We start from the raw sequence: 21,477 nt of genomic DNA, 5'->3' as shown, positions 1-21,477 counted from the left end.
AACCCTAATCTAATCCTAAAAAAAGAATAAAAAAATGTGTCGACCATTTTGGTGTCGCTCTTTTTCATGTCGAACTTTTGACCCTGTCGATCTTTTGTATGTGTCAAACTTTTTACATGTCTAACTTTAGTGTGTCTTACTTTTGTCTGTGTCGACCTATTAACTGTCTAACATCTGGTGTCTATCTAGACATAGTCTAACTGATTACTGTTTGTCTATAGTCCGGAACCCGTATGAACATCCCAACATTGGTGTTGCAGAATCTATCTACTATTAATCCAGCCTGTTATTGAAAATTTAAATTACAATAACCCCAAACCATTGGAGATGCTAAAACACTGATAGTTAAATAGTAGTCACCCTTACAAACTGTCTGAAATGAACATGACCTCATATGAGTGATTAGCACTTACCTTCCTATCTGGAGTCTTGGCCGCCATCCAGCTTTTGTTCCCTCTACAATGGACGTCATGGGGGGAAATTATGGGAGTTGTAGTTCAGAACGCTGTAGTCACAGGATGCGTCGGATACTGGAAGTTGTCAGATTGCCCCTATCTGTGGATTGGGGCTTTTACACGAACAGGGTTGCACTAATGTGCGCCAGGATTTATCTGGCGCTTGTCCCTGGCTGCTCACCTACTGTACATAATTGCATACCATATTGAAATGTCTTAGGAGCAGGGCCCAAATCTAAACACAGAATGCACTTATGTATTATATACACCTTATACACACAGCCTGAAGGTCATTTTATAAAAAAAAGTCAATAATTTTGTGGCTCAAACAAAGTTTGTGTGCATACATGAAATTCATTTATGTTTCATATACACCTCATACACACAGCCTATAGGACATTTTATACTTTATTTTTAATAATTGTGTGTCTTAATAAAGTTTCTGTATATTGAACCATCAAAAATCAAAAGTTTCACTATCTCAGTCATGCTAAAAATATTCAGAATTTCAGACTATTTGGATATGGGAGATTCAACCTGTATATGTGTATATATATATATATATATATATATATATATATATATATAGTTGATTTTCCACCAAAGCCCTATGTGTGTGGAGTTTGTATGTTCTCCTCATGTTTGGCTGGGTTTCCTCTGGGTGCTCGGGTGTGTTGTGTAGTAGAGAATTTAGGGCCTGATTCAGAGCCGTTCGCTATTTGCGGTCGTTCGTTCTAAAACAAGGGGTGGCTATTCAAATGATCAGTTCGCAAATTGCAGTCTGTTCACACCTCTAAGTCTGAATGAGCGAGCAAAACATACGCTCGTTTATTTGTTAAAAACGCCCCCTGGCCGCATGCACCATACGTCATGTCCGCTGTTTATTAGTTTAATCGAGTACATCGACCAGCGTATGAACTGCTCGCTATTCTTGTGGTTGGTTTTTGCTACCACAATCTTGCGAGCAGTTCTGGCTATAAAATAACCCAGTGACGTGGTCAATTACGCTGCTGTATTAATTATGCACACCCATAAAACGCCCGTTTTGACCTTTAAGCACGCCTGCGTTCGGATCTCCACTCCCCATTTTCAAGCACCTTCCCCTGTTACCACCCACATACGCCTCATTCTGTCACTCAAAATAGCAGGCATTCGCTATATTGCGAGCACATGAATTTCGGCCGCACTGACTGGTTCGCGCATGCGTATAACGAACCGTACGCATGCGCAGATGTGCGAACATCGCTCGGAACGAGCATACTGCCGCTAGCGAGTGGCTCTGAATGAGGGCCTTAGACTGTAAACTCCAGTGGGACAGGGACTGATGATCTCTTTACAGCGCTGCGTAACATTGTTGTGCTATATACACAATCCTAATAAAACAAATGCCGCTATTTCAGAACCAAATGTAGAGCGTCAGTAGTGGCTTTGCCAATAAGCTGTAAAAGTTGTCAGACACAATAAGTGCCTTAAGCTGGGTACACACTGGCCGATATATCGGTCGCTCAATTGATCGGCCAATATATCAGCTTCCCGTCGGCCAGTGTGTACCATGTCTGTGAATTACGCCGTTCAGAGATATCGCATCTGCTGTGCTGTACAGCCGATGATAGATATACCTGCAGACATATCTGTCCATCGGCAAGTGTGTACGGACAGTCTGCAGACCGCCTGCACACACATGCAGCGGAAGCCGCGGGGAGGGAGGCGGAAGCGCCCCCGCCCACCGGCCTGCGGGATCCGCGGCTGCCTGGAAGATGATGGCCGTTCAGTGTGTATGAACGACCATCATCTACAGATATATCTGCAGATCACTCGATCTGCAGATAATAACGTTGTCCATTTATATGGTAAGCCGGTGCCTGAAATGTATAGTCACACTGGGGTGACTGGTCTAAATCGCTAGAATAAACGCAGGTTTGCAGTTTAAGGGGCTATTTCTGAATTAGAAGCAAAAGCAAAAAAATTATAAAAACAGGTAACTTTGCACCTGGACAAACCTTGTTGCAATGTTAGGGGCACAAGTACATTTATTTTTTTGCATGCAGAGTATTTATTTATTTATTTATTACCAGTTTCTTATATAGCGCAGCATATTCCGTTGCGCTTTACAATTGGAAACATTGATAGAACAAAACAGGGTAATAACAGACAGACATAGAGGTAAGAGGGCCCTGCTTGCAAGCTTACAATCTATAGGGAAACAGGCATTGATACACAAGGATAGGTGCTATATATATTGCAATTTGGTCTGGCCAGAATGCAGAGTTTCTTGGTGGGCTGCATGATCCAGTCACACAGGAATATCGGCAAAATGTCAGGAGTATGTGAAAGAAAGACAATATGTGAGGTTATGTGTGGACTGTGAGAGGGGATGTGATAAGACATGGAAGCTATGAAGGTTATGTGGTCGGTTCTGGAATCTGATAAGCTTGTCTGAAGAGGTGAGTTTTCAGGGTAAATACTGGCTACATTTGTATGTAACCCACAAATGCTGGACTGCTTCATGTTTACACCACAAGTTATATTTAAGATGCCCCGCACAGATCTAAATCTGCACATCTGACATCCGCCCCACCGGCTAGCAAGCATGGTTTTATCCAGGGGCAAAGTAAAGGGGCCCATACATCAGCAATCAAATAAATTGATCAAATGATTCTACTTTTTTTTCCCCCAGAATTCACGATTCCCTAATCCTCCAATATGCGCCCATACATTACATGATAATTTTCAGCAAATAACAGATCTGACAGTCGTGATAGACTCATTTTACTAGTAACGATTGGCAAATCGGCTGATCGTCACCATACTCTAGCAATCTACAGCCCTGATTGGTCGGTGAAAAGCAACATGCTGGAAAACCTGATTTTACTGATTCCGATCACTTTTAGTCGGAATCAGCAATCAGTGAATCCCATACATTGCAGATATTTTTACACAATTATATGCAAAACAGGGAATTGCCCCCAATTGATTGCTGAAGTATGGGCCCCTTTACTCAATCTTTTTGGTTTGCTCTCCTCAGAATCAGCCCTTAAGCCTCTAATAGAAGGTATGCGTAAGAGCTTACAGTTTAGTAGAATGCTGGACAAATATATTTTTGAATTGGTCTTCTTGTTACAGTACTCAAACCTAATGCAGGTGTTTAAAAAACAAAACAAAACAAAAAAAACTTTCTTAACCTACAAGTGCCCAGAGGGAAATTCACACCGTTCTATCCCACAGGCAGAATGTTGTGACCATATCTGCAAAACTAAACCACATAGGTTAGAAACAACTATCTACTTGTGTGCTGGAGATAGCAGCTGACCTGGATCAGCTTAGTATGTAAATATAGAAGTCTTGTGGTATCGGAATAGAAGATCAACAATGTAAAGGTTGACAGTCAGTAGGTCGACATCAGATAGTCATCATGCAAAAAGGGACACGTACAAAAAGGTCAACAGTGCTAAAAGGTTGACAGGTTCAAATGGTCGACACAAAAATTGCCTGCACTTTTTTAAAATAGTTTTGCAATATTTTTGGGGTAAGGCACTTAGGGGAGGGTTAGGGTTAGGCTGCCAGTGAGGAAGGTTAGAGATAGGTACTAGGGCGAGGGTTAGGGTTAGGCTAGGGTTAGGTTTAGGCACTAGGAGGAGGTTTAAGGAACTTGGTAGAGGGTTAGGCTGCCAGTGGGGAAGGTTAGGGTTAGGCACTAAGGGTAGGATTAAGGTTAGGTTTAGGCACAGGGGGGAGGGTTAGACAACAGGGGGAGTGTTAAGCAGTGTACGCACTGGGCGATTAGGAAAGACAGTACCATTACAACATCGTAATCGTACAGTCGTTCCTGATCCCTTGTAGTGCCTACACTGAACAATATGTCGTTCAGTGTAGGCACCCTTTATCATTCCTGAACATGGCCAATCTGTCATTATCGGCAGATTGACCGGCATGTTCAGGTGATGATAGATGCCAGAAACGTGCAGCGAGAGCGCGCATCGCTGGTCGTTTCCGACATTATAGTGCACGATTTCTGCACAATTACTGAGCGATTGCACAATTACAAGTCATTTCGCCAAGTGTGTACGTACCTTTAGGGATAGGCACTAGGGGGAGGGATAGGGTTAGGTTAGGTTTAGGCACTAGGGGAAGAATTTGGGTTAGGCACTAGGGGAAGGATTTGGGTTAGGCACTAGGGGAAGGATTTGGGTTAGGCACTAGGGGGAGGGATAGGGTTAGGTTAGGTTTAGGCACTAGGGGAAGGATTTGGGTTAGGCACTAGGGGAAGGGTTAGGGTAAGGCACTAGGGGAGGGATAGGGTTAGGTTAGGTTTAGGCGCTAGGGGAAGGATTCGGGTTAGGCACTAGGGGGAGGGATAGGGTTAGGTTAGGGTTAGGCACTAGGGGAAGGATTTCGGTTAGGCACTATGGGAAGGGTTAGATTAGGCTTAGGTACTAGGGGAAGGATTTGGGTTAGGCACCAGGGGAGGATTAGGATTAGGGATAATTTATAAAAAAAAGCCAACCACTTGTGTGTTGACCATTTGAACCTGTCGATCTTTTAACCCTGTCGACATACTGCACTGTTTTTTGTCAGTCAACCTTTTGTACAGGTCAACCTATTACATGTCGTACACTTTGTGTCGACCTATTGACTGTCGACTTTTGCATTGTTTATCTTTTATACCGCGCCCAAGTCCTGTTCCATCACTACCCACTAAAAAAAAAAAAGAACTTTGGGGATTACAGACTACTTTTTTGCTACACTGTTACTACACTATAAAAAGAAGTTCGGTAACTCTTAGTCCTGCGACAGGTTGAATTTATATATTATTAATATTATTTATTATTTAAAATTAGATTCAGTACATACAGTAACTGCTTTCCAGATCTGCTCAATATGCATTGTATAATTTATTTATTTTCTCTTTCTCTGTCTGAGGTTATGCTGTGTGTACTTGATTCTGCAACACTGGCATAATGTAGGCATTGTATCAGCACTTGATACTTATTCAGCATTCTGGATGAAGTGTTACTGTAGTAGGCATTGCTGAGTACCCCACTCTCAAACTTCAGATGATGCAGCACAGTCCATACACATTAAAGATTTTTTTTTTTTCCTACAGCGTGCAAGCAAAATGTATATAGCCGGCAGAAGACTGGAGCCGCGTTCAGCGACTTTAATTTAATTAGTGTTGATCATGACTCCAGATGATGGTGATTTGATAAGGAATAATTTAGTACTTAACAGGTTTTAACATCAACCAGCTCCATGTGGAAAGGCGAAACAAATTGTAGAATTGAGTATGCTGCTTTCCTCTGCAAATCCTGGCGAGGGGCAGAGTGCGTCCTTAGCAGATGCAGAAGCACAAAATACTGTGAATTAAAGGGAAGTACAGGGCATTCCTTTCAGGTCTTTGTGGAAGAAAAGAACATTAAATAAACAACCTGCTCCTCTTGCAATTTCCCCTTGTCTCAAAAATCAAAGTTGGCAAAACAATTAATATTCATTATTTACTGGAAAAAAATGATACTGTTCTTTATTAGTATGCACTATACATAAATGACTAATGTATGAAAAAAAATAAAAAAAATAATATATATATATATATATATATATATATATATATATATAACAGGGGCTCTGCACTCAACATAATAACTAACAATAATTGTAATAAACATAATAAACAGTCAAAACCCCACTATTTATTATGTTTATTATTATTATTATTATTATTATTATTATTGTTAGTTATTATTATTATTGTTATTTATTATGGTGAGTGCAGAATCCCTGTGATTTCTATTTAAACAATGTGGTCACATACCATGTTACACCTCAAATCTAGGAGTGGTGAGTGCCGTGGATTAGTGCTTCTTATGTATATATGTATATGTATATATGTGTATATATATATATATATATATGTATATGTATGTATATATATATATATATATATATATATATGTGTGTTGAGTCTCCCATATCCAAAATGCTCGGGACCAGGAGCGTTTCGGATTTTGGATAGTTTCGGTTTTCAGAATACCTTGCGGGGGGGGGGTGGGGTCCAGAAGATGTCACAGGAGGCCTGGCGTGTGCAGCGGAGGGGTCCGGCAGGTGTTACAGGAGGCTTGGCGTGTGCTGCGGGGTTTCCGGTGAGTGTCACAGGAGGCCTGGCGTGTGCTGCGGGGGTGTCCGGTGAGTGTCGCGAGGGATCCGTCGGGTGGAGTCCGGCAGGTGTCATGTGAGGCCTGGCATGTGCAGCGGGGGTGGGTCCTGCGGGTGTCACTGGGGGGCCGGCGGCTGTAGCAATAAGTTCCATCAGGTGCTGCGGGGGAGTCCGGCAGGTGTCACAAAGTGCCTGGTGTGCGCTGCAGTGGGGGGGGGCGTGGCATATAGACCACACCCACGCCGCTAGTGATTGGTCATTGATCTGTGACGTCATGACGCCAGATCACGTCATGACGTCACTACTGCCACAAAATACTTCAGTTTTTGGAATATTTCAGATAATATAATTATGGATATGGGAGTCTCACCCTGTACATATATTTCAGAATCTGGAATAGTTTTGGTTTATGGCATGCATTTAACCATATAACGTAGATCCGTTGCCTAAACACCTCAGAGGCAGCCGTTTTGTGGGCTGAGCCAATATTCAATGAAAGCGGCTTATTTATTCAGGGACTAGTGACCTCACTGAGGCACCGATATCGGCTGCCATTTTTGTAATGTAGTTTAGAAATATGTTGCATATGTTGTTTTTTTTTGTGTGTTCTACAAGTCTGCAGTAGAGACCTTGAATATTTAGAACTGGTTCCACATGAGAGTGAATTTGGCTGGTTTGATAAACTATCATCCATTGAGTCAGCTTGGAGAGAGCAAGTTCTTCTAACTGTTGCCAGTTTGAGCCTAAATAGCTGCATTTTACTCTATTTTTAACAGTGTTATTTTAATTGGCATAGGGACTGTTACTGCACGCGTTCGCGTTTCACAATTCACTTCGAAAAACTGTTAGAAATATCATGCAACGTGACCATTGAGCTCAGACACGGTAGAACTGACTAGAGCATGATCAACCTTGTGGTACAATTTAGAGCCGATTCAGTAGTCTAGCCCCTCGACTCATTGTTCTATTATTGCGATTTACTGGCCCAGTTGACAATATTGACTGAATGCATACGAATGGCGGATAATCTTATTTGGTATTGAACGAGCACACAGTGTTAGAGCTCTATAATTTTGTGTTAATTTAGTTGAGACATCCCACAGCATAAAATGACCACACACCCCAGGCTTTTACGAAAGTCAGACACCTGACACCAGGCGCTCATTTCATATTTTGCCAGGATGGTCATTTTAAAGTTACATGGCAGCGATGTAAACATTACTAGAGATGTGCCGTTCGGTTCTCCAGAAAACCAAATCCACCCAAATTTTGTGAATCCGGACAGTACAGAGTCGCGGTACTAATCTCTTGAGTAGATCCACATAAATCCAAGTCGCGGTTCTGATCTTCCAGCGGTTCGGAATTCAGAATGTAAATCCGAATTTTGGGTATTGGATTGCAAAAATTACATGAGTTTAGCTGTTTTTAAAAACTTTTTACCATTTTTTTTTTCTTTAAATTCCAGAACCGAAGCCAAAACACTTGAGGGTGGTTTTGGAAAACCAAAACACAAAGATTAATCCAGATCCTTAACCAAAACACGGGGGTCAGCGCACATCTTTACTCATTACATTGACGACACCTAATCTTATCTCTTATATTCATATTTATGTACCTTATTTTCAAATTTATGAGGAACAACTTTGATCTAAACTTTTGGTGTGTAATCATTACATTGCTTTATTGAATACAACAATTATTATTATTACTATTATTATTATTTTTTTTTGGGGGGGGGGGGCTGGGAGGGCTCATTTCAGTTAATTGATCACAATACCAGTTAATCTAGATTAATCAGTTAAATTGTGAGGTTCCAAAGTATTAGAGCACCAGAAGACCAATATGGAAATCGGGGAGCTTTTTGTGGGGTTCTTATAATTTGTTATTGTTTTGGTTTAGATACTTAATTTGCGGCATATCCTGTCATGCATTGAAAACGCTCTTCACATATATTTTTATTTAGGCTCAGGGTATGGTTTATGTGGTAAACAGCCTTATTATGCAAAGTATTCAATTAGGATATTAAAGCTTTAAAGTGCTCCAAGTAGACTGAAGGTTGTCCATTAAAGAGTCCTCGGAATATAGGGGTAGTTTTATCAAAGCTTGGAGAGAGATAATGTGGGGAGAGACAAAGTACCTACCAAATAGTGGGGTCTATTTACTAAGCAGTGTTAGGAGACAGAGTGAAAAGTGATAAGGTGCCAGCCAATCAGCTCCCAACTGTCATCTCACAGGCTGTGTTTGAAAAATGACAGTTGGGAGCTGATTGGCTGGCACCTTATCACATTCTTATCACTTTTCACTCTGTCTCCTAACACTGATTAGTAAATAGACCCCAGTGTCTGCTATTTTACAGGCTGTGTTTGAAAAATGACAGTTAGGAGCTGATTGGTTGTCACTTTATCTCTCTCCACTTTGGGGTAGATGTATCAAATCTTGGAGAGAGATACAGTACTAACCAATAAGCTTCTAACTGCCATTCTACAGGCTGTGTTTGAAATATGACAGTGAGGAGCTGATTGGTTGGTTCTTTATCTCTCTTCCCTTTATCTCTCTCTCCAAGTTTTGCTATATCAAAGCTTGGCGACAGCAGAAGATGTATCTCCTCCCTATATCAGAAATGGCGTATTTGACGTCAAAATTTAAAGCAACACTAATAATAAGTCCAAAGATGCCGGGCTTTGCACATAACATTTAGTGTCACTTTAAATTTTGAGGTAAAACCTGCGGAGAAGCAGCATCTCGCAGAAGCCGCCGCTTTGTAAATATACCCCCTGGGCACACAAATAAAACGCCAGTGCTGTGGGTTTTCCCCTGCAGTCAGTTTAATTGTGACATAATTGTAATATGTATGTAACTATTCAGCATTGGCTGCTGACGTCCTTGCGTTGTATTGGATTGCACTTAGAGGAATTATAGGGCTATAAAGTAGTGTGTGCCAGTGTACAGGGTGCTTCTGGAGCAGGAGCTAAATGAGGGCCTTCTTCGAATAATTCTGCTTGTAACTGTAAAGAGGAGGTCACTCTAAGCTGTCCATTGCCATTCATTTACTACATTTGTAGTAGATATCTGACAGTCTCTAGAACCTATGAGCAGTGCCATCACTACTGTTATCAAGAAACATCCCACTGTGTCCTATGCACAAGGGAGGGAGCCAGTTTGTCACTTAAGCAGTATCTGTCCGATAGAAACTTGTAGCATCATCCAGGCACTGTGAGACGCTTCCAGTGTATTTACAGTGTTGCAGTACACAAGACGTACTCATTTTGAAGTGCGATTTGAGATTGGATTTTCTCTATGTGCTTGACAAGTTTTCTTTGGATTGGTAATTTAACCAGTATGATATTTGGCGGTGTATTTTCTTTCAAGATCAAGAGTGGGATGTACTGTACTATGGGCAAAAATGCGGTCAAACCCCCAATAATGCAGTTTTGAGGGGCGTTGACCTCATTTCTCATATTTGCCAGTCTCCGGAATGCATAACTGGACCCGGTGGGTAACGCCATCTTTGGATGGCATTACCCAATAGAATCCTACGAGTTTTGTTCAGGGAGGGATCCAGTTAGATCCCTCCCAGTGTCCTCCACGGCGGCGCGAGCCACTCTGCACAGAGGGACTTCTGGGTATTAAACTCAAAAGTCCCTCTATCTCAAAGGACAGCACTTTTCGGGAGAGCTGTTATTTCTTGTAGTCGCATTTCTAGGTACATACCATACTTGCCGACAATCAGCTCCAGCCTTCCGGGAGGGAGCTGATTGTCGGCTAACATTGGGGGGCGGGGCTGGCGATTGACGTGACATTTGGGGTTGTGGCCGACCATTTCTGTCACATTGGGGGTGGAGCCGGGGGTGGGGCTGCTCAATCGCATCATCGTGGCCCCGCCCCCTCTTCACAAAGCCGTTGAGAAGCATGGGGCGGGGCCACGATGGCGCAAATCGCGTCACCACCCCCTTCCCGCTACGGGGGCTTCTTGTTTTTTCAAGGGGGGGGTCGGGAGGCTTGCCTGCCTTTCCGGGGGGCTGGGAGCAGCACCCGAAAATCGGGAGGCTCCCGGCCAAATCGGGAGGTTAGGCAAGCCTGGTACATATTAGTTACATACATTCTAGGTATGTACCCGATAAATGGCGGGATGTAACGATGTGGTGCTTAGTACATCCAGCCTCAAGACATTTTGTTGGGTGTTTTGCTTACCGTTAATAAGTATTGTACAATAGAACATTGCTTTTTAATAACCATGGATGCTTTTTGTTTCCTAGTGGCCTTTCATGGTGTCCCTTTGAAAATTAAGAAAGAGCCCCACAGTCCCTGCTCTGAATTGAACACTGCATGTGGCCAGGAACAGCCATTTAAGTTCAGCTATGGAGAAAAGTGCCTGTACAATGTCAGGTAAGCACAGCAGCCATTTTTTTTTTATTTGAGTATTTATTGAACACCCTCTTGCGCCTCGTACGGCCCACAACCGTGTGCATTTATATGTTCCTCTACTCAAAAGTTACTTTGGCAGCAGCCATTTGTCTTATTAGATCACCACAATGCCTGCTGAGTCTGTCTTCTCCTTTGACTGACAGTGACAATCAGGGAAGAGGAGGCTCTTGGTAAAACATGCATAGAAATAGGAAAGCCAAGATTATGCTTTTACATTTGATAGCAGGTTTGTTGTACACAATTGAATGAACATTATTAGAAATAGGAATTACTTTTTATTCATATATGTCAGCTCATAATAATAAAATAATTTGTTAAGCAACAAGTAGAATTTTTTTTTTTCTGCTCTGCTGTTTTATAAATAACACAAATGTTGGGGCAGCTAAGTTGGCGTAGTGGTCAGCATTGCTGCAACTCAGCCATAAAGTCATAAGTTTACTTTGTGATCAAGTCTGTATCTTTCTGGAGTTTGTATGTTCTTCCCCATGTTGGTGGGCATTTGCCCTGGGTGCTCCAGATTCTTCCCACAATCCAAAAACATACAGGTAGGTTAATTGGCTTCTTATAAAATAAAATAACCCTATGTGTGTGTGTGTGTGTGTGTGTTAGGGAATATAGATTGTAAGCTCCACTGGGGAAGGTACAGATGTGAATTGCTGAAATATTCTCTGTACTGCTCTGCAGAGTCTGTGTGCGCTATATAAATTAACTATTAATAAATAAGTAAATTAATAATAAATGTACCACATTCAGCACTAAGGATTGTCTTTGAATAGCTGCAATGTTGTTACAACTATTATAAAGTGAATGGTGGAACGCAGAATGCAGTAATGACAGCAACGGGTGTAACTACCATAGGTGCAGCTGCTATGGGGCCAGAGCTAAGGGGGACCCATCTTCCCTGTCACAGTTACATGTGTAATATACATTATTCACCATCGGGGGGTACATAAGGGCCCTTACAAACTTTTGCTATGGGGCCTTCAAATACCTAGTTACGCCCCTTATGACAGACGGAATCGGTAAGCGGCCGGCGGTTCGATTCCCGGCAGCGCCTGGCCGACAGATGAGCAGAGCCCGGCAGTGGAAGCCCGACAGTGCTGGAAATCCCGATCGTCCCTAAGGTAAGTATAAACTGACCTAACCCCCTAACCCTCCTTAGGGGTGCCTAACCCTACCCTCCCCCCCAAGTGCCTAACCCTAAGTCCCCCCTGGGGGTGCCTAACCCGAACCCTCCCTCCCCCTAGCCTAACCCTAACCCTCCCGTGGGGGTGCCTAGCCCACCCAGAGGGGTGCCTAACCCTAAGCCCCCCCCGGGTGCCCTAAACCTATCCCCGCGGCTGTCCATTCGCGGCGCCCGGCATCCCTTCGATCGGGATGCCGGGCTCCCGGCGTCGGGGAAATGTGAGGCGTCTACATCTAGACGCCCGGCATTTCACCCTCGCCGGGATTTGACAGTCGGGAAGCCGGCTGCCGGTATCCCGATTGTATACCTGACAGACTACCAGTTAGCGTGTTTGTAGTGCAAAACTCATACAGGTTTCTTTTCAATCAAACTTTGCACCTGTCGGCTAAAACGCCCTGCATGGGTTAATTTTTCCACCAGAAGGCCGCAAAAAAAATGACTAACAGTTCTTACTAAAGGGAAATATATATATTTTTTCTATTTTAAAAATAGAATAACAATGCAAAAAATCTTAAGTTCATTCGTAACATTTTAAATATATTTTGGTTAGAATATGTGGTTTGTGTTATTGAATCTTATTTGTGATTTCTCTGCAACCTCAGCAGATGAATTCACAATCACCGTCCAAAGAGATTAAGACACCTTTCTAATTCACTGGTTGCCAGTTGTATAATTTATGGGGCCTCCTGGCTCTACGTTCCCATAGATGAAAAATAATGCTTTTCTGTAGAGTGTTTTCAAAAAGCTTTTTAACCTTTGCTTTCTTTACCGTAATGCATTTTTGTTTAGTATAGGCGAGACAGGCTTTTAAAGTGATTTACGCCCTGCTGCGTGTCCAGTTCAGAATGGATTGGGGCTCGTAGGTAGATCTTGCAGATCAGGTGATACTCCTGTTTTTTTTTTTTTCTTTTTTTAGTTTTATATAACTGTTAATGTAACAAGTCGTAAGCCTTTCTCGGTTTGTTTATAGTCTGAAATAATAGTCTGGTTATCCCCACTTAAAAGACCTTATCCTGAAACATTAGGTTGTCTGTTTTATAGGGCTCATTTGGTTGATTGAAACAAGGGCAATAAAACGTCTGCGAAGGCGGCCTTGTGGAAAATGTACTGCCTGATAACGCATACAGATATTGTGACCTTTTGCGTGAACCGGACACTAGCGACGCTGTCCTGCTCAATTTAAAAAAAAATTTTCTCCACATTTTCCACCGAAGTTAAATTTAAAAAAAATAAATATTAAGTTTAAAAGCTGTGTGGTGGTGGAGTATCACAGGCTCGTAGGATGCGTCCAACAGTTGGAAGACCAAGGTGGTATTCGATTCAGATAAGACTTTTTGCAGCCATTTTATATTTTGGTCTCTGGACAATAAGAGACAAGGGGGAATTGTATCCCCCTTGGAGAGAGATAAAGTGGGGAGAGATAAATTACCAACCAATCAGCTTCTAACTGTCATTTTTCAAACACAGGGGTCTATTTACTAAGCAGTGTTAGGAGACAAAGTGAAAAGTGATAAGAAAGTGATAAGGTGCCAGCCAATAAGCTCCCAACTGTCATCTCACAGGCTGTGTTTGAAAAATGACAGTTGGGAGCTGATTGGCTGGCACCTTATCACTTTCTTATCACTTTTCACTCTAACACTGCTTAGTAAATAGACCCCACAGCCTGTAAAGTGACAGGAGATGATCGGTTTATCTCTCTCCAAGCATTGATACATCTCCCCCTTATCGCCTTCCAAAGCCTTTCTGTCAGGCTTACTCATGTGTGATAACAGTTTCTGTCTTACTCAAGTGTGCTAACCTAATAAAAGGCTTTGGGGCGGTGGTCTGGTGGCAGGGGGCTGGTCTGATATCCTCATTAAGGCTGTTGTTCTCTGTCACTGGGGACTTGACCAGTGACAGATGATTGCATTGAGAGCAGACAAGGAGGCACTAAACCCTAAACTTTGCTAGTAGCCTGCACAGCGAGATATCTGTAACCATGCCTCCTCGTATTCACTGTCCTAGACACATTTAAGCAAAGTTATTTTTTGGGTCCTAAAGCCTTATAAAACAAAATAAAATAAAAATATCATAATCGCATTTAAATTCTCCCGAAAATGCAGCGACAGGCGCCATATCTCTTCTTAAAGATGGCATTTACATCTGCCCCCCCCCCCCCCCCCCCATCATTTGCAGAGAGAAGTGTAATGATTTCCGGAACACAAGAGTGTGACGTGCAGTTGTCTTTGCTTATAGTTTTTTGTCATTCTTTTCAGTGCCTATGATCAGAAACCACACGTTGGAATGAGGCCCTCGAACCCCCCAACACCCTCAAGCACTCCAGTGTCTCCATTACACCATGCATCACCCAATACAGCACAGAATCCAAAACCAGAACGACTTTTCCCCACTCACCTTCCACCGTCCCAGCCCATCCCAGACAGCAACTACTCAATGGACCACAGGTAAGGCAGTGCTGCCATTCGCCAGTCTCCATTCTCACCTAGAGAGAATAAAGTGCAGAAGTTGCCCATAGCAACCGATTTGCTTCTAAATGTCCTTTTATAGGCTGTGCTAGATGAATGACAGCTGAAAGCTGATTGGTTGCTATGGGTAACTTCTCCCCTCTAGCTCATCAACATCTTCCATCCAGTCTCCTCTTTAGCTTTTATGTGAATAAACGGTATGATCTTGTCTTGGATGTTGAAACGTTACTCATATGCGAAGGTTCATCCTAAGTCACTGGGGACGATTCAGTTGTTTTTTTTGGGCTGCTATTTGTTTTGGGCGCCCGACGGAGTGATTCAATTGGAAGGTTGCTCTGTTGAGACGCGATAGCCGCCAGCGCTGACATTTCTGCTCACATCCTCAGCAGTTTGGATGTCCCAACCAGGACTTTAGATGGGTATATTCGTTTTACATGGCTAAACCTGGTCTATGTGGGTGTGATGACCGCGATAATTAATGGGCACCAAGTACAACTGAATTGCAACACTGGACGCCGCTCACTAAACATTTGAATCGTCCCCACTGACTTAAATAACTTAAATAACTGCCCAGTTAGCAGCAATGTGTATTGCAGAAGAATGTACAGTATTACTTTATTAGCGTCACAGTTTACCAATGCTGAATTAAAATCGAGTCCTGGGATTAACTTTGATAGACGTGACGTGAGCCCCTAATGAGAATAAATTGTGTGCGCCAAAATAAATTACGTAGTTATTTGTTTAAACTGTGCTGTAAGTAAAAATGTTTTGGCATATTGTATGAATGGGATTAGTATTAATAACGGAACAAATGTTCTTATAATTGGGTTTTAGTGATGTTATCATCTGTTAAGTATTCATTAAATGTATAAATATATTATAAATCTACTCGAAGTTACGTAAAAAATATAAAAAAGTTAATTTGTTTGTCCTTGTTTTATTACAGTATGTAGTTATATGACTGTAATATCCTTGAAATTGCAATAGTGGGTACATTACTACATTATAGAGACCTTTTATTCAAATCAGGTTAGCATCAGAAATTAAATCATATGATACTCCATATCTATCTATCTATCTATCTATCTATCTATCTATCTATCTATCTATCTATCTATCTATCTATCTATCTATCTATCTATCTGTCTGCATATCATCTCATATCTATCTATCTATCTATCTATCTATCTATCTATCTATCTATCTGTCTGCATATCATCTCATATCTATCTATCTATCTATCTATCTATCTATCTATCTATCTATCTATCTATCTATCTATCTATCTATCTATCATCATCTCATATCTATCTATCTATCTATCTATCTATCTATCTATCTATCTATCTGTCTATCTGCATATCATATCTATCCTATCTATCTATCTATCTATCTATCTATCTATCTATCTATCTATCTATCTATCTATCTATCTGTCTATCTGTCTGTCTCATTATCTAGCTATCTCATCTATCTATCTATCTATCTATCTATCTGTCCATATTAATCTATCTGTCTGTCTATCTGTCTCATTATCTAGCTATCTCATTATCTATCTGTCTAACTATCTGTCTGTCTGCCTCATTACCTTTTATTCAAATCAGGTTAGCATCAGAAATGAAATCATGTGACACTCCATATCTATCTATCTATCTATCTATCTATCTATCTATCTATCTATCTATCTATCTATCTATCTATCTATCTATCTATCTCATTATCCATCCATCCATCCATCCATCCATCCAATATCCCTCTCTCTCTATTTATCCCTCTCTTGTTATATTATTATTCACTGTTTTGTTTGGTGCATCACCTGTTTATTGTGCATCCCCCCTCCCCCCTCTACATTTGTAAATGGTGTCAGTAACAGTGAGCTCTGTATGCACAATGGAGGCACTTCAGCGCATCAATATTCATTTTGCGAGAGTAACTTTTGAATGATTCTGATACCCAGCTGCCTGCGAGGATTTTATACACCATTGAATTTTAGTGACATTAGGGGCTTCAGTTGTGTCTTTTGGTTGAGTAACCACCTTTTAGTTTTTTACAAAAATTCCATAAAACCTCTTATTGCAACATTCACCTATAAAATTATAATCATATCTTTCCCTCCACCTCAACTTCTCACTTCTACTTTATATCTCCATTTAATTATCCGTAGTTCATTTTTAGATTATCCAGCATTGCAGATTTTGCCTGTTTTTTTTACAATATCCAGGTCACACGTGTCCTTTTGTGCCCAATACTATCTGATATGAGAGCAGAAGGAACATATGTTGGTAATATAAAAGTGAAAGAACTAGACAGTCGCACTGTACTTCAGAGCTTAGCAACCGGTGGCACGCTGGCACTTGTAAGTCCCCGACTGCTGGGCGTCCAAGCCTGCTGTACAGTGTAGGGTTATTGTACGTCTGGGTGGGCAGGGGTAATTGAAGTTATAGATCTGGACAGAGTTATTTTACACAAAGGAAAACTGGTCTGTAAGATTAGACATCCGTGTAGCATGTCGTGTAGTCACTGGTGCTTCCTTATCCCCATATTCCTGCAGAAAGATGGAAATTCTACTCTTTGAATACGTTTTGCATTGCAAATGATTTCTAGTGCAGTCTAAAATGCTACTATGTTGTTAGCTAATGGTTTAGAATCATGGTGTCTGGATGCAAAGTGTCAGTATTACAGCATAAATCACTTCATTCGGGGCTCTGATTTGTTGCAGCCTGCTGTTCCCATCCATAAATCTGCTACTCCACTTGTGACCTTCAATGGTTAATGCTGAAGGATCATTTTGCCTATTGAGCTGTGCACCTTCTAAAATATTATCACACAATTAACCTCTGACGGAACTGCTGGAGTTTAATCCCCTTTCTTTAACGAAAATATATTTCTTTTAAAATTCTGCATTGGAAACTGGCTTGAAACCTCCTCTCTGGGACTTGCAACAGCCGAGGAAAATATTATGATGTTCTGTCTGCTTCCAATAGGCAGAGGCATTTACATGGCGGTGCGGGGGATAGCCGGCGTTCCCGGAAATGGGAGTGGCAAGGCCAGCATCTGCGTCCACGGATGCAGTTTCCTGGCCTCGCAAGCCGGCCAGCCTACATAAGCTGCGGCTTACACAGCTGGCCGGCGCTGTCCACCATCGCTGGTTATCCCAGCCTGCAACGTTGGTCACAGTGCTGGGACCGCAAATGCAACAGGGGGTGTCAGACACCTCCTGCTGCATTTGCATATTAGCAAGGACGGAATTGCAAAGCTGCCCGCATGCATACATCATATATCTATAGCCTACATGCATACATCATATATCTATAGCCTGCATGCATACATCATATATCTATAGCCTGCGTGCATACATCATATATCTATAGCTTGCGTGCATACATCATATATTTATAGCCTGCGTGCATACATCATATATCTATAGCCTGCGTGCATACATCATATATCTATAGTCTACGTGCATATATCATATATCTATAGCCTGCGTGCATACATCATATATCTATAGCCTGCGTGCATACATCATATATCTATAGCCTGCGTGCAACTGTGCAATTCCCTTCTCTGCAGAATCAGCCCCTATGTTCAGAGCTGCAGGTACATTTTATAAAAAATATATAAAATAAAATGTATAACTATACTAATCTAGAACCATTTCATTTACTCTTTTTAAGCATTTGTTTTTAAGACAGTTTGTAGCTCGTTTGTTTACCAAGATCTAGGTTAGGGATGGGGAACCTCAGGCCTGGGAGCCTTATAAGGCCCTCGGAATCATTTGCTGACCCTCAGAGCTTTTTACTGCTAGACTCATCTGGCAAGCAGGGTGCCTAGAATGGTGCCCTGCAGCCAGAATCTACGCAGCAGTACCGCCTGGAGCGTCCTTAGGACACTTCAGACGGTCACACCGCTGCCCTTACAGCTCTCCAGAGCATCCTCAGGATGCTCCGGGCATTGCTGAAATCACCGTCGATTGTGACCCCGCCCTTATGTGACATCACATGGAGGGGTGTGGCCTGGACTGGGCCCACGAATAATGTTATATATATATATCAAAATGGCCCTCGGCAGAAAAAAGGTTCCCCACCCCTGATCTAGAGGTTACTAGGCCACTATCGTGTTCCAGGTAGCAGTTACATGAAACGTACCAATACTGTATGTTCTACAAAGCGTTTCAGATTTTTGTCTCCAAATAGAGGTTTATTTTCAACCCACATTTAACAGAATGGCCGCTGGCATTAAGCCACTGATTCCATAGGGGGCTCTGCTTCTTCTTGCAGACTTGCGTTGCTGATAAAAGGGGAAGCACAGGTAACAGGTGGTTGTACTGTAGTCCTTAGCAACCATCCAAGTGTTTGCTCCATTTTACTGAAGAATTTTGTCTGGCTAAGGAGTTATCGCAACTGTGATAAAAAATTGTTTCATATAAAAGAGCTACTGGATCAATTCACATCTAGAGCTAAAAAATTACTGCCTGACTTTTAATCACCTGACTGTAAACTGCTCATAGGGCAAGCATCACTTTCTATGGATACTAGGTACCCTATCTGTCTGTAAAGGGCTTCCGGAGGGGGATGTAGTTGGCATCCCGGCGAGCGGGATGTCGACGGTCTAAATACCGGCACTGAAATCCCGATAGGTCGGGATCCTGGCATCAGTATCCCGACCGTCGGCATCCTGAAGGTAAATATCGGGGTGTTAGGGGGAGGTTAGCGTTAGGTAGCAGGGTTAGGGTTAGGCACTGTGTAGGGAGTGGTAAGGTACATACACACAGAACGATTTAGTAAATGAACGATTTTAGTAAGCGATTTTCATTCATTTTTTCAAGGGAAAAATGAACGAAAATCGTTTACTAAAATCGTTCATTTACTAAATGTAATGAACGATTTTTTTGAACTACAAACGATTTTTTCATATTCCCTTACGGAAATTCGTTGTGTTGGTCAGTCTGACTAAACTACAAACGTGAACGCGCATGAACGATAATCGTTCATCGTTTTAACTCAGAAAGTGAACGATTTTTTCAACGATTGAACGACAAATGATATAATTATCGATAATTGTTCCAAAAATCGTTGTGTGTGTATGCACCTTTAAGATTAGGGTGCGGGGAGGGGGAGGTTAGGTTTAGGCACTAGGGGTGGAGGTTAGGTTTAGGCACCGGAGAGGGGGTGCGGGGGTGCGAGGAGGCGGAGGTTAGGCTTAGGCACTGGGGGGGGGGTTATAATTAGGCATCGGGGAGGGAAGGTTAGGGTAAGGGTTGGGAAATTACTTACCATCTGTTCTTATGGGTGTCGAGATTCTGGCTGTAGGGGTTCTGCTGCCGGTATTCTGAACAGTGGAGGCCGTAGTAGTCTTAGATAAAAATGTAAGTGATGGCAATCCTGTTATGGGATTGTTTTATGTGAACTGCTAATGAAAGGTTAGTGAAAGCTGAATAACTGGGTGGTAGTAGATTTGCTAACTCTTCAGCAGTAACTTTACAGAACAGATTTATGTACTTTTCCTGTGAACAGACCTGTGTTACATTGATAACCTAAATTATGCATTGCGGGATGATGAGAAGGTATTTGGAGGACGGGGGCTGCTGACTTTGCACACAAAACCTGCTTGATGTAAGAATTGTAATAGAATGTACTTTATATCGAAATGCCCAGAATTCTACCTCAGTGCTCATTTGCCAGAATACCAATTATTGTGCCCGACCCAGAGGCTCACACAGCAGCGATATCAAAGGCAGCAGAGCAATGTTTTTCGCCAGTCATGCAACATGAGTCGCACCACGAATGCATCCCAATTTTGTTCGTACAGAGTAGCAGATCAAATTTAGACGCACGGTAGCGGAAATGTAAGGAGTTTTCGTGGACAGTGACTGGGAGGTACCAGGGCAGTGGCTAAAATGATGCACGATAATGCTGCGTCTTACAGGAGTGTCGCACACGTGTCGTTGAAAGCGGTTGCATACAGAGACGCCCAGCTGCAGCCATAGGAGGCCTCTATAGACTCTGAGAGTGGGCGTCTCAGTCCTTGCTCATTCAGATGCACGGCTCTACACCAGGGAAGGGTCTTGCAGCAGCATTAGCATAAACTTGCAGGCGCGCCTGATGCAAAAGACACATTGATGGCCGCAACTGTATCTTACTCCGAATCGGACCCACTAACTTGTATTTGACGTCTTTCTACTCTTCTAATAATTTCTGCCAATTTTAAAGGTTTGGGTGTTTTTATCTTTGAAATACAGGTTTCGCCGGCAGCTCTCGGAACCGTGTAATTCGTTCCCTCCGCTCCCCGCACTACCAAGGGAAGGCCGGCCAGTCTACCAGCGGCAGATGTCCGAACCCAGCATCCAGTTTCCTCCTCAAGGATTTAAGCAAGAATACCACGATCCAGTTTATGAACATGGCACTATGGTTGGGAATACAGCAAACCAGAACTTCCCTCCAGCTCTCATGATTAAGCAGGAGCCAAGAGATTTTGCTTACGACTCTGGTAATTATTTTGATAGTAATGGCGATGAGATGTGTTCATGAATGTTTATAAAACCCCTCTTTCACCGGAAATGCACTTCCAGGCTCTCTTGGTACCGGGATGTTTTTCTCTACAACTGTAGCCAATGAAAGATATGAAAATACCAAACTGTTAAGGCCCCCATTCATTAGCAATTGATTGCAGCAATCGTGCAATTTGCAATCGATTGGGTATAAAAATCTTTCCCTTTTTCAATCGATTGTGGCAATTCTGCAATCTGCAATCGATTGAAAAAGGGAAAGATTTTTATACACAATCGATTGCAAA

The 21,477-nt window shown here is 42.2% G+C and overlaps 1 protein-coding gene across 4 annotated transcripts in view; it reads left to right on the top strand.

Moving 5' to 3' along the window:
* ETV1 (ETS variant transcription factor 1) overlaps positions 1-21,477 on the top strand; it is a 75,890-nt gene that overhangs the window by 21,453 nt on the left and 32,960 nt on the right. For all 4 annotated transcript variants that reach the window (XM_088453100.1, XM_088453097.1, XM_088453098.1 and 1 more), the window contains 3 exons: positions 10,863-10,992; positions 14,473-14,661; positions 20,924-21,171. In XM_088453100.1, coding sequence (XP_088309226.1) covers positions 10,863-10,992; positions 14,473-14,661; positions 20,924-21,171 — 567 coding nt within the window. The remainder of the gene's footprint in view (positions 1-10,862; positions 10,993-14,472; positions 14,662-20,923; positions 21,172-21,477) is intronic.

Source organism: Taudactylus pleione, unplaced genomic scaffold (genome assembly GCF_031769625.1).
Source record: "Taudactylus pleione unplaced genomic scaffold, aTauple2 ptg000571l, whole genome shotgun sequence".
Taxonomy (NCBI): Eukaryota; Metazoa; Chordata; class Amphibia; order Anura; family Myobatrachidae; genus Taudactylus; species Taudactylus pleione.
This window is presented reverse-complemented; position numbering and strand designations above follow the sequence as displayed.